Source organism: Harpegnathos saltator, unplaced genomic scaffold (assembly GCF_003227715.2).
Source record: "Harpegnathos saltator strain DR-91 unplaced genomic scaffold, Hsal_v8.6 scaffold104, whole genome shotgun sequence".
Taxonomy (NCBI): Eukaryota; Metazoa; Arthropoda; class Insecta; order Hymenoptera; family Formicidae; genus Harpegnathos; species Harpegnathos saltator.
The window spans coordinates 763,515-778,141 of NW_020229878.1; the positions used below are offsets into that span (position 1 = coordinate 763,515).

Genomic DNA, 14,627 nt, shown 5'->3' on the forward strand with positions numbered 1-14,627 from the left:
AATACAATCCAGCTTACGTCATCAGAGGCTACTTTCACCGTATCGCTGATATTCCAATTGCTGCAAAAGTGTAGTAAATGTAAATGACAAATTTGCAAAAGGAAACACACACCGCACGCTTACCTATCAGAACTTACACTCACATCAGAGTAAAAATTCACAAATAACGTAATGAGAAAACCAATTATGTATAGCTTGCGAGTACATTTTTTAAAAATAAACTATATATTTCATGTATGTAAAGGTACGTCAAAATATACTTATAAATTATCATAATTATAAATAAAACAATACCAATTATAAATAAACTGTACACGAAAAGAGCTTAATATTTTTTCGATTAAGGATTATCTCCCAGAATTGTATTTGAATAAAATTTACATATGTGAAGAAACTTTCGTAATAAAATGAAAAAAACATTTTACACTTGAACGTATGAGTAAGATAAGCAAATAAAATTGTTAGTAAATTCTATTATTACATCAGAGGATAATATCGTTCTCTACTATAACATTTGCTGTTATTGCTAAAAAATAGAAAAAAATAAGAGAAAATATATAATTGTATTAATAGTTGCATAAAAATTTAATATAATCTTCTTATTATTAAAAATAAAACAGCATAGTGCTGATTTATAAATATCATTATTTCATGCTTATTCTCAACACTTAGCAACTGATGGTAACAGGACAAATCCGATAACCAACGAAGTGATTTCGTCATGTCTCAATGACGACTAGTTAGATGTATTCAATTGTCCACAGTCGCAAATAAATATGTATATTTACGAGCTGCACGGCGGCGTGGACCAAGAAAATCTTGACGTCACCGACAGGTTGAGATACCTTTTGTCATCCTCCATCTATGCCTGTCATGACGTCATCGTCGGAGCAGTTGGACCGCAGGCCTTTCGAGAATAGATGGATTCTTCGCTGATAGTTTAAATTCGGGAGAAATGGCTGACCCTATTGGTTTTTAATTAAAATAATTTATCTTGTGATAAAGGTGTCAAAGAAAGAAGATCGGAGAAGTGTAAAGTTATTATTCGAGTAGATGCTGATAAAATAAATAAGCTATGCGAACGCACTTTCCAAGCTAATTAATCAAGCACACCTGTGCATGTGTTATAATGTACACAAACTGGCAAAAATAGATTACATTGACACCAAACAATCTTCAATTGTATTTATATTTTATCATAAACGCTTCATAAGTTTGAATAAAATTACATGCAATAAATTACATTATAATAAAGTCATTTCTATGAAAGATAATGAGTTTATTCGTTGAAAACCTGACGTGAACTTTAATCGATTACTAGCATTTTGCAATATCGATGATCTCTTGATTTTGGATCTTGATCGAGAACTTCTACAAGTTGGGGACACCTGACAACTCGCGATCTATCGCGCATGCGCACATACTGGTCCTGTCCGCCAACGTCGGACTCCGGCGAGTAACGTAGCGAGTAGATGTAGCCAGTCCTGGACAGACGGCCGCCAATCCAGTATCTCGCGAATTACTCGCCCGATCTACAATCGATCGACTTGATCCGACGTGTGAGCGAACTCACCGGGAAGAAAACGAATAAAGAAAAAATAAATAAATAAAGAGTGTTTCAGTCGGTGTGCAGATTTGGGATTACCCTTTCTCGCGAGGTAAGCTCAGCTGCATTATCTTTTTCCATATTTTTTGTAATTCTCCAAAAAAATTAATATGTTGACGTATAAAGATTTACTTTAATTTACCTTTCGTGCACCGCTATTTTATACTCCGTATTCTATACGTCGCTGAAAATTATATATGGAAATTGAACATTGAAGAAATTGGAATCTAAAATTGTACCATAAATTCAGAATTATCAATATTGAAAAGTTTAAAAAGTAAGCCACTCGAATTATTTATAAGTAGTCTGGACATGATTATCCTGCAAACGGATTTAGTACAATTTATTAATCACTAGTCTGTAAATTGGAGACGTTACAGCCGGTGATTAACATCAATTATCTTAACATAAAGCCAGCCTGTGCAACTATCTAACTATTTCTACTGAATTATTATTGGTTCTCTGATCACGACGTTACCGACTCCATGTAGTAATTAATCTTCTGTCATCGAAACAGCCGCAGCGCCTTTGAGTGGCTGCAAACAGTGACCGTCATTATGCCGCACATGTCATTGGTTAAACACATCGTGATTCCTGACGTTGCCAGGTTAAAAAGTCCACTCCCGCGCGGAAATCGCTCTGAATTCTTTCGCAAGACTTCATTATGCAGCATTCAAGTATGCTTTTTTTTTACATTCCTCAGAGCGAGAGACTGTGTTCGTTATCAGATTTTCGAACAGATACATCTGCGACATTATGTAGCAACTGGAACTTGTCTCTTCGAGCGTACGTGATACGATGAGCAGATGATCGTACTTCGAAGATAGGCGGAAGGTCGAATCCCACTTTCCATCTTCGCGGATCTCTCTGCCATGTTAGGCGTGTTTCAAGGACCGCTCGGAGAGTAAATATCGACGTGCACCATTCAAGCGTCGCTACAGACCTTACAACGTTCATTAAGTGTCTCGTAAACGATACATAACGCATAAGAATAGTGACATAATCAGCGAACTTTTGATTCCACGCAAAGCTCTTTTACATACAGTGATATTTTCTCAGAGTTGGAAAGTATATTAAATCTTAAATGTTATTACTAATTCCAAAAATTAGAGGAGAAAGATAGCCGATTATAAATTATAATTTTCATGTATTAAAAATAATACTTGTTTCAAATAATTAATCGCTCCACTCATGTCAGATAATCAGAAGGAAAATGGAATTATTTCCAACGGCTCCCATATATTCTCCACTGCTGTTCTATTTAATTTTTATCGATACTTCTCTTAAGATGGTGCACTTTTGCACGAAACGAATACAAACCGCGCTTGTAGAAAAGTGAATAAGACTGATTCGCGTATTTGGAATGAGAGAAAAAAAGAGCGTCATGCAACCAAAGTAGAAGCAAAAATAGGCGTAACGTACGCGCGCCAAAAACATATTGGCTGGTGGCTTATAGTGCTTCTTACCATCGCGTGGCGCGCTGAAAATAGAATCGCATACGCCGCGATGCGTATCTTTTCTCTTATTTTTATGAATTTGTACGAAACTATAAGTTTTATAGGAAGATTCGATTTTAATACCTAATATAATTACCTAATATAATTTAATGAATATTTTACAAATGACAACAAACATTATGTGTTGCTGGACGGTATAATGGCAGGCACGTGTGCAAATTTTATGTTGACACTATATATACGAGCAAAATTTATGATTTGTTTGTGAATACGTTTGTGTCTGAAACGTCTGGCATTAGCAAAAGTTTAATAAAAGGGGTGACGTAAAATTGAAACGATAGAACATAGATATCAAGCAAAAATAAAACTTGCGTTAAAGTCATATTTTATTATATTATATTATACAACGTATCTTTTCTATAATTTTGAAATACCATTCGTTAAAGAAAATATCGAGATTACTGAGACATTTATTATCCATACGTCGACAATAAGAAATCTGCTCGTTGAGAGGCAAATGACGACATGAAAGTGGGTGGGTTATATTTAAGCAGGTTAAACAAAGAGCGGAGAATAGCAGCGGGTGAAGGCAGGAAAACACGCACATGGCGACGAGGAAGAAAATGAGAAAGAGATGAGACTCTGGGCGCCGGTTGGCTGGACTATTGCCATCCACGTAATATCAACGCCGTGATTAAATTTATAAGAGATTAAGTTTTATACTTTTACACGTGTCACATCGATGTCACATGTATAAGTAGCGTATAGTCTGTCAAAGTTAAGGAAAGTAGCATTCAACCTCAACGTGTGAAGTAAGAATATCAATTAGATATCAATTGTGTGATATCCCATGCAAAATATAACATTGCAAACGACGATGATTTTATCTTCGACAGACTACGAACATAAGTTTGTATTCCCGGTACGATTGTCGGAATTCGATGAATGCCCAATGAAAGCAACTCATTCATATTCGATGGGACTCGATGATATTTGTGCTTACTACCTTTTGCGCAATTGCTTCCTGAATATAAACACGGCACTTTCTCCCGCATTGACACGGTTATAATCTTGTAACGTTTTCATACGTTTTCACCATCCCACGCATGCTGAATGAACCCTACACCGTAACCAGTGTGATTCTACAATTAACAGTACCAGATACCAGTTGTTGCGTAATACATATTCGTATACAGCATGCTACTGCGCGCTACGTTCCACATAGTATATCCATAGTTGTAATGTTAATATCCGGGTACTCGAGTATTATAAAAATTCGAGTATTATAAAAAAGTTGACTCGAGTATTATAAAAATAAATCCCGGTACTAATCATATCATGTGTGTGATTAGGGGGTGCACAGCAGCATAAAAAATTAGTTGTTGTGGAAACTGAATAACAAATTGCGAGGATAAGTTGATGCGGAAATTAAAAAAACAAGTTTATGAACATTACCTGCAAGTTTAGCGTTTCGAATACTCGGTTATTTCAGGTGATATTTGAGTTTCCGATTAATACCATTAATGCAAACTGCAGCACCAGTCAAGTACTCGAGTACTTGGGACTTAGAGGATTACACTACTCGATTCATACTGACAATATTAATTCGTAGTATAGTGCTATAGCAACGTCGCGATGCATATTGATATAGCAGTAGTATTAACGACGTAACACAATCTCGTATTTACGACGCGTTCTTTCATCACTGTCGAGTATAATGAATGTACTTCTTGTGTGTGTGCAATAGTTCCTAGTATTTTTTTTTTTCCAAACGATATCAACCATATTGTTGTCACATTCTGTACAATCACAATTCATACCTCTGAATTCTTACCAAGATCTAAAATATAGGTACTGCTCTTCGAAAATTATATATTGTTCTTCATGCTTATATATTTTAATAACATTCTCCGCACGGAAGTCATTCATCGATGTATTTTAAAATTGAGAAGCTCTTGTTCCTCAGAAACGAAAATATACGTGTAAACTTCTAACACGATTTGCATTATTTACGAACTCCGAACAAACGAGAAGTTCTGTGGTCGTGAAACGGAGCACGTTAGTCACGAAGTTAGTTCGTTTTCGTTCGCGCCGCGCTTAAAAGTAACTTATATCGATGTCTAAACGGTCCCATGATCAATGATAGTCGATCATCCGATCTTGTTAGACCGATCATTGAGTTAAAGTTGTTTAAATCGGGCTTTTGTTATTTATATCGTATAGCTTCGTGTCAGCTTTTCCTCGATTTAAATTATCATTACATCGTATAGTCGTGAGCTAACGCCGACGTAATTTCGCAGTGCAAACGATCTCCCTGCGTTTCCCTCCTACCCGCCGCGAACAACTTGCTTAAACACAAAACCGATCGCATAACTCGAAATTAATGACGCACAGGGGAGCGGTTATAGAAAAGAATATGAATTGCGTGTGACTTAATAGCCGGCGATAATATCTATTTTTTACATTATGCACATAACTTGCACGCGCGTGAAAAAATAAGAAGAAACAAAATTTCATAACTGATGAAGATCTATCCCTATGCTTGTTGCAGCAACATCACAAGAGAATTTAAATAAAACTCACGATAGCTTTCTTGGAATCGAACGAAACGCAGTTATCGTTGTTTTGATCGGCACGATAACCTTGAACGGCGGGATACACTGTCATTTACGATGAAGTCCAGTTAACTATCTGTTTAAAGCGGTTACATCGCGCGCTATCAATGGCGTAATTGCAACCGGCGATTATATGAAACCGTTCCGAATTCCAATGTATATGTCTAAGTGTGCGTCTAACTGTGTTACTCGGAGATCGGTAATCATTCTGTGGCGTACTGTACAGCATTCCCCTGCGTCTTGTGTATACATATGTTCGGAGCATGATTCGGATTTATTTTTGTCACTATTACAAAGAATTATCTTTATCGTACAATTTGTTTTTCTGCCAAACGACTCGTCCGAGCTTTAATTACGCCACTGCGATCGACACTGTTTATTTGACCTGCTCAAGTAATTACGTGTACGCATACTCCGTTATTAAATAGAAATGACGTGGCTTGCTTTAGAAATCGACTTGCGATAATTTATTTAAAAGTGAAATTGTGTGATAAAGTCCTGAATAATGCAATTAAGTCGAATTCCTGTGTGAATCTATCTGACTGTTAAATTTGGAAATTATGCTATAAATTTGTAGACAATATGGGTCACACACACATACACACACACACACACACACACAATGGTCATCGTTACAATTGGAATAAAAATAGTCAACTTGTATACATGCATATAATATTCTATCATAATCTGTGCGTGTGTGCGTTCTCTAACTTCTCTAAAAGATACGTATTCACTTTATTAAATAATACGCTTGAAATAATACGCGCCCTTTTGTCTACTTTGCTCGGAGTAAAGTATCTTCAATGGTAATCTTGATAATGGCATTCGTGTGTATACAGCTCGAGTATGGTGTCATTAACTGCTCGTAAATCATAATCAACGGCGACATTCGTCGAGAAGGCGCGCACAATACCACAATTAGCCTTGATCTGCATTAATCTGACCTTGAGGCGAACCTGCTCTCAATAAAAAGCATCCGTCAGTGCCAAATTCGGGTCATAACAGTCTCCTCAGCATTATTAATACGACCAAGGATTATACCCGCGCACCAATCATATTATCGTTTCTAGGACCACATCCAGCGACATCCAGGAATCATCCCATGTAGACGCTCTTCGCGATTTTGAATCATACAGATACTTCTTTAGCTGCTGATTCTCAGAAGGCCTCCTTGGCCTCATAGCCCCATTTGCATTGGTGCCTGCCGCGGAATAAATATAAGACATTTGGCATTTCCCGTCGATTTAACTTCCAGACTGATCTCATCCCTTTCACCAGCCCGGTGGTGTATTTTGAGCAAATCAGTTTCTGCGAACCTGAACATTACGCTACCTAAGACGTAATAAAGCAATACAGCACCTATTAGCGCGGAGTGTCGGCGCACAAGTTGCCTTTTCTTTCTACATATTTTATCAAGTAGCCAGTGGTATGTTGAAGAGCGGTCTTTATGACCGAGATAAAAATTTACGCGTGCAGAATAGAAATCATAAAATGCACACACCCACTTGAACCTAGAAGTGGCAGTCCCGGTTGCAATTCTTGCGTTAGCCTTGCCCATAAACCGGCTCCGAGTGCCGGACGCGAAAGTTCCCGCGTCGTACCTTCAGGTCCGGAATTTAATATCGATTCGGCGATATTTATAACTCCAGATTTCTACAAATATCACGCTTCGCACCACGAAACGTACCCGATTCGGTCAACTCGACGCCGATAGCCCGATCAATGGCGAAACAATTACGGGGTTACGATCACAATGAGATTAGGCCTTCAGATCGGGCTCCTATATTACTCGTTACAGATTTCGTGAGGTAGGGCCTAAGAGGAGCGCAATGTCAGCAGCTGTGAAAGAACGAACGACTACACACACCACCAGGAAAATTGTGAGTCATGGCGGTCCTATATCTGGCCAGAGAGACGGAGCAGCTACAGCCAGCAGCCTCGAAAACAACTTAGGTAAACCTTTAAAAGTGCTACCGGAGCTGTAACCCTATCCATCCATTGTTACATTCCGTTTTTTTCCGTCGGACGAATCGAGCGAATCTTATTATGTGCAATGTCAAATTACTAATGCAACGGATTTGTATATTCCTACATTTTAAAGCATAATTACTGGGCTTTTAATAACGTAACTGTCTTTAATTGTTCCCTCTTCTATCAATGACCAATGTGACGAAGCAAACCTCCTGTAATATACTAACATATACTTCCTGTAAAATAATACTGTAACATTTTACATGTAACATTCGGTTTAAAATGGTGTCATGAAGAGAAGTTAAGCATAACTTACTTAAACATCAATTGTAGACATCTACTACAGTTGTACTGCAATTTGTCTCTTGGTACTTCTATTCCTCGTTAGGCCAACGTGAACGACGACTTATCAAATTGGTGTTCGTTTGGCTCTTTCAGATGCACTTCTAGAAGACTTGCAGACAAGTGTCTCGAGAAGTGCTACTCCGAGCCGAGGTGGCAGAGCACTCTCGCCCCAAGTTGAATATCGGGTGGCTGCTAACCCTACCAAAGTAGTCTCCGAGGGCAGGTGAGAAGAAAACGACGGTTTTAGATTAAACGATAATTCATAACGGAGTAGTATCTGTTCTGCTCTTATCTTGGTTAATTTAATTAATTATTCTAGTTAATATATAAAGACATTTTTTCAAATTATACATTTTTATTCAGACCCATCTCTCCGGCACGTACGAGAGTGACCACTACTGAAAAATTCGTTAGTAGTGGCCCAAGTGGTACGCCAAGCGGTATACCGGGATTGGAACTTCTGGATGCAGAGCTGCAAAATGTGAGTTGTCAAAGATATTACATTTGAAAAATTAATATTATATTAAAAAAAAAGAACAAAAGACAAAATCAGCTAATATGAGGTCAGCAAATCTATGAAAGTCTAATAAATGACAAATAAGTATGGCTGGGATATTAATTTCTTGTCTCAAATACTCGATGGTTTAAAGTAATCTCTGATGAGTCCGAACTTTGATTCAAATTTGAATACCATGTAGGAATCCAGATATTTGAAGATAGAAAATATCTGGTTTATATTGACAGCACTAGTATGAGTTGCACTGTTCTCTTGATTGCTTGATGCAGATAACAGATATTACGTACCCTGAGGATAAAATTCAGGAACAGGAAAGAACGATAATCTCGACACGCGTCGCTTGGAATTACGTATCGACGAGATGCTGGTTCTTGTATGAAAAAAGAAATGCGCGCCATGATTAATGCATGCAAGAAACTAGTCTCATATATCGTGCGTCCTTGTTGAGATTATTAGACCTGCTTTTGAGCAGAAAAGAACCATTTTGATTGCTTGATTTTAATTAAGTAAGGCTTGCTTAATGACATATGAAGACCACTTCTTGGTATAAACAACTCGATCAAGAAAGAACAAGAAGCAGAAAGTTCGATTCATGCGCAAAATAGTTATATTATTATAATTGCAATCTAACTGTAGAATTATACTGTAGATTTAGATTTTAAATGCATTTAATTACCATTTGATTGACATTTGATGATTCTTTGTCATTCGATTCACTTGGAATTTACGAACAACGAAAAATTTTTGGTGCGTCTCTAATTGGCTCGATCTTAGATTTAGTGAAGAAAAAGATTAGAGTGAAGAAAAAAGCAGTAAAAATACCGTATTAAAACGACTACGTCTTGCTGAGCAAAAGTGTTCAGGGCGATCCGCAATAATTGTAGTAATGGCATTGACATTTTATACGATATATTCGGCATTAGAAAATGACGGTGAGGCGCAAGATCAGTGTTGCGTGTAACTGAGGCCGAGGTAATTGCAACGTTCGCCTTATCGGTCGTACGACTTATGAACCGACGTTCAATGAAAATAAATTGGCTATGTGTGTAATTTGCTCTCGTGCACACCCTGCTCTAGCTGGATATATCTTCGAACTAACGGGTTTGAAGATCTTTAAGGGACGCCGCCTATCTTTGTCCGCGATGCCACCTATATAACGATACCACTTATAAACGCGTACTCATATATTCAATAGTTTGTGGAAGTATTTGCTGCAACTCTCTCGTATGTATTGGATTAACGCAAAAGTTTTGTTGGATTTCGTGATGGAAAAGTGGACCAAGCAATCTTATTAAAAACGATTTATTCGCTCTACCGAGTATAGTCTCTCGCCCCATTGTTTTCTGCCATCCGATATATTATACATCTATATATTGGTAATTGCTGCCATAAAACTGGATCAGTCACGACATCTTTGAGAAACCCATCGAAACTTTTGCATTCACTCAATATTTCTCGTGAAAGTAGCACGCGGGTTACGCGCGTGAATCGTGTATATAAGAAACGTAACAAAAAACGATGTTAATTTCATTCATAATGTATTGGTAGCTTCAGCACGTAACACCAACCAGTGTTGAAGTAACTATTGGCCTTGAATCGATTGGGATTCCGCGGAACTCAAACATCGAGAACGATTCGCCTACGCTTTTTACGTGGGACAGTCTTAATCGACTTCTTATAAGGAGACTTTGACGCCTACTCCATCGCAAGCTTTAATTTGTCACGATTATTCGTGGGGTGTTGTTGCATACACACACACACAAAAGAACGAAGATGATCGGAATGCCTGTGCGTGTATGAGATTATGCCTTGAGGAATTCGTTTTCTCTTACATTTGCAGGTCCAGCCTGGTCAGAGCAAGACGATCGCATATAAGCAAGTGTCGTACCAGTACAATAAGGATTTAGACGGAAAGCCAGGTGAGGAAATCCATATGTGCGCTGAATTATACGACACGAATACGTTAGGTAGCTGATATAGCGTGACAAATGGACAGCTATATTGTAACTGTGGTGCATGCCGTAGAATGAAGCAAACTACTTCGTATTGACAAAGATCGGTTTCTTCGGATTAACTGAGACGAGTAACACCTCGGTCGCGCCGCGTGGTCGCGACGAATAGCGCGGCAGCGAGCGCGTTTTAAACGATCACGAAAGGTAGGGGAGCCGGTTGCTCGTGTCGCGCCTTAAAAGGCGCGCGGCGGCCTTGCTGGTTTACAGTTAATTGATAATGAGAAAAATGAAGCGTATCAGATTTGAGTGCTACACGCATCTCTCCCAGCGAGATTCTAATTACATCGCGCGGCGCGAGCATAGGCGAGATCCCGTATTGAGAATCGCAAGTCCCCCCCCCCCCGCTTCTTCTTGTTTCCGTGGTAGAACAGACAGGTCAGCTGATACAAACGGACGGTTCATTCCTTGAACCTCGCGTGGATGTATCCGACACGCGTGTTGTTACCTCCATTGCGATCAAGCACCGCGTTGGAAGGCGCAGAGAGGTTTTTCCCGCGTCCCTGTATTTGGCAGAGACGGCGCGCGGTCGTAGCTCATGTTCTTTATGCGATCGCGCATAACACACACAGCGTAGCCATATTAGGACAGCTTGTAACAGAAGGCTGACCCGATTTCTCTGTATCTCCGCTATACTCTTCCCAAAGAAAGGATAAAAGATAAAAGAGAAAGACCGCGGGGGAGGAAGAGACGGTTGAAGGTGGATGAGTTATGACGCCGCGAGAGCAAGGATGACCATTGTCATCGGGTCAACGGGTGAGGGTCGTCGACCATTGAGACCTGCACTGGCCGACAGAAAGAAACGATTGCCGGAGTAGATAGCGTGTTATAATCTGATGCATCTTGGAAGATCGAAATCAATGACAGAGATCATTGTGGCTTGTACTCTTTCGTTACATGGTTTAATAATAATAATAATGTTTGATGGACAGGGTTTAATGGTAGTTATTTAGAATTCAGTTCTTTAGAATTTTTATTGTTTTAATATATTTTTGAAAACATATCCCTTTCAGTAGTTATAGCGATAGTATACTGGATAATCTATTGTTCCAGATTCGTGGATTACATCAGAAAGTAAACTGCCACTCACTGGCGCGCCCTTGATGTGAGTATACAGCTCTGCTTCACAGTGAAAATCTTAAAATACCACCGGTTTCTGAATGGATGCCAAGCGACTTAGTCGCATGACGCATCTATTTCTCATTAAAATGGAATAATCATATTTTGTCATCGTTTCTTAATGCATGCTTGCTACTTGAGTAAAGTTTATTACAAGTCACAGTGACGTTAGTACTCGAGTACTCGGATACTCCAGTACCGCGCAAATACTAGAGTATTTTCTAGGGTCCGGTTACTTGAAAAATTATTCGAGTACTTGGATACTTGGTTATCAGTATACTATGATTATATGTAGTAATTTGAAAAAATAAAAAAAGTAACAGCAGTTGATGCAAAAATCAATAATAGATAATATGTACATGAATATTACACGAGTATGATTTTTGATTCCAAATACTCATTATTTTGATTAGAAGTATAACTGTTTTTTACAATTAAACTGAAAATTACGGAATACAAACAACTTACATGTTTATAGCGACGACATTCATGAATCTACTTACGAGGAAAGTAAAACTCCAGCGACGTATCAAAGTCCGGAACCGATTATCAAGAAAAAAGTGGTCAATAGAGAACTGGTCAGTGAGAGTATATTGCCAGAAATCAATAATATTTTATTTACTTTTATTAATATTAAAATAAAAAGACTATAAGTATTACCAATAATACAATTGTATCTTTTAGGTCTATGGCGACAGCTCAACACCTCGTTCGAAGCAAGCTTCCTCTCTGTCTGGGGCTCAAAAGGATGTGAAGTATATCCATGAAACCAGTACGTAATTTAATTGCGAAATATTTCGCTTCTGATCTTGTAATATAGATTTTCAAATAAATAGATAATCTGCTTTTAGGTTACCAAACTGAACCACGACCAGTCCAAAGCAGTGTAACTACTGTACACACGAACGTACCGCAAGAATACAAAACTGTTGAGTACGTGCCAGTCCCGTCGCCAAGTCCGGCGATACCGATCAATCTAGCACCCGGTCCAAATACAAAGGTGACCACTACAATCAAGACATATACCTACGAGTTACCAGGAGCACCAGAGACATATCTACCAGGTGGCAATATGCCAGGAAGTGTTGTGCTTCCTGGTGAGCAAACAATTACATATACCCTACCGAGAAGCAGCAACATCACAGACAAGACCGTCACGTACCAAACCATGACGGAAAATGCTCCACCGGGACATCCTGGGACACCGATCAGATATAGCAGCCCGTCTCCGACTGATGTCACTAAAAAATCAACAACCATTCATAAGGAGGCCAAGTTCTATCAAGAAGAGCATCATGGAACATTGCCGTACGACGACGGCCAACCGACGCAGCCTTCTTACACCTATCGCACTGCTCCACCGCCAACAAACATGGAAACCAAGACTACCGTAACCAAAAAGTATTACCAGGTCGATGGTAATTATCCTAATGGACACGAGCCGAGCGATCGTCCGGACTATCCTGGCAGTACAACAGTCATATATCAAAATCAACCGCCAACCGTCATGGAAACGCATACTAGGACTGTCAATCGAATCGAAGAGTATGGGCCTGGCAGGCCGTCCAGTGACCATCAACCAACGCTCGACAAACCGGACACTTCGACGAAAACAATAACGACCTATTATCCACAGCAGTCGCCGCAGGCTGGTACAACAATCTACAAGTTCTCGAATACCACAACAACGATACCGCCGAAAAAGAACGCGGATGATCACGAAGTTCTCCTGCCAAAACCGTTCCCGACCGGTGTTCAAGTGTATCCTACTAAACCGACCACCAACGGTGAAGGTCCGCCAACAAAACTCGAAGATCTTATGGCTTCATTCTCTGACTCCGAGGTAAGGTAACTAATGCTCTTGATTATCAGTGTGATAAATAACAAAAATTATATAGGATACGCTTTATTTGTTCAGCGAGAAGTGTTGGAGGATATAGAAAAGCAAGAACGTCAAAAGAAGAAGGAATCAGCAACTACAAAGAAAGAAGTTGATTTCGTCCCGCATACACCACCGAAAGTGAAAAGCAAGAATATTGCTGGACCGCCGGTTTATTATCCTCCTGGCTCGGCAGAATTCACCAAGAAGGAAGAATCTAGTGCAGCCATGTCACAATCTAGCGTGAGTTGTTAAAATTATTCAATGTATTACATAAAATAATCTAATATTCTCGATGTACATGATATACACACACACACACTCTCTCTCTCTTTCTTTCTCTCTGTGGATCATTTTGTATATACATTTTTAAAGACGACACATCCAATTGAATATTAAATTATGATAAATTAATCCTGAATTTAATTGTTTTCCAGGGTGGATGGCAAAAAGCAAGTGGAAAATATGAATACGAAGCTTCTAGCAAAAGCAAAAGCAAAAGCAGCAAAGGAGGCGCTGTCGTGCCAGTTTGTCTACCATTATGCTGCGCATTACCCTGTGTCATTATGTAACTATTTGTTGCATTAACATGTTGATACGTTAACCGTCAAATTCAAATTGGCTGTAACGTTAATAGGCCACGTGTACCACTGATTGTCAGAATGTTTTTTATAGAGCTATTATGCACTAATAATGAGTCTTATTGTGAGTCTAGAATTATTGCATACAATCTGATTTATATTATAATAATATACTGACAGTGTTACTTTGTATTGTAAGTATTGACAAACATAAAAGGTAAACTTGTATGAAAAACAAAATCGTATGAAATACTAAACCGACCACCAGCGGTGAAGGACCATTAATAAAAATGCCAGTGGTACACGTGGTAACAAATTATTATTAATTATTAAGCATATAACGTGGTATATACATTTATGTAATTGAAGAGTTAATTGTATACTTAAAAATTCTCTTGTTAACACGAGATCTGACTGTTTACTTTACATATTTTGAAACCTTATATTTCTTTCTTAATTTTTACTTCGATGACCAGAACATGCATCTATTAACATAAAGGACATACTTAAGAAAAACGTATGTGT

The 14,627-nt window shown here is 38.6% G+C and overlaps 1 protein-coding gene across 1 annotated transcript; it reads left to right on the forward strand.

The window, feature by feature from the left end:
- Positions 1 to 1,466: 1,466 nt before the first annotated feature.
- On the forward strand, positions 1,467 to 14,528 carry LOC105182347 (soluble scavenger receptor cysteine-rich domain-containing protein SSC5D). Its single transcript, XM_011139706.3, has 11 exons — positions 1,467 to 1,658; positions 7,480 to 7,634; positions 8,091 to 8,220; positions 8,361 to 8,478; positions 10,355 to 10,433; positions 11,577 to 11,628; positions 12,121 to 12,220; positions 12,327 to 12,414; positions 12,494 to 13,485; positions 13,561 to 13,764; positions 13,959 to 14,528. The coding sequence occupies exons 2-11, from the start codon at positions 7,511 to 7,513 to the stop codon at positions 14,091 to 14,093; spliced, it is 2,022 nt and encodes a 673-aa protein (XP_011138008.1). The 5' UTR covers positions 1,467 to 1,658; positions 7,480 to 7,510; the 3' UTR covers positions 14,094 to 14,528.
- The last annotated feature ends 99 nt before the right edge of the window (positions 14,529 to 14,627 follow it).

What these genes read in the sequence shown, in the direction of transcription:
- LOC105182347 (XM_011139706.3), top strand. Translation starts at nt 7,511, where the DNA reads ATGTCAGCAGCTGTGAAAGAACGAACGACTACACACACCACCAGGAAA. An exon ending in TGGATGCAGAGCTGCAAAAT is followed by an intron (nt 8,479 to 10,354) that starts GTGAGTTGTCAA and finishes TTACATTTGCAG; the next exon opens with GTCCAGCCTGGTCAGAGCAA. An exon ending in CTTCATTCTCTGACTCCGAG is followed by an intron (nt 13,486 to 13,560) that starts GTAAGGTAACTA and finishes TTATTTGTTCAG; the next exon opens with CGAGAAGTGTTGGAGGATAT.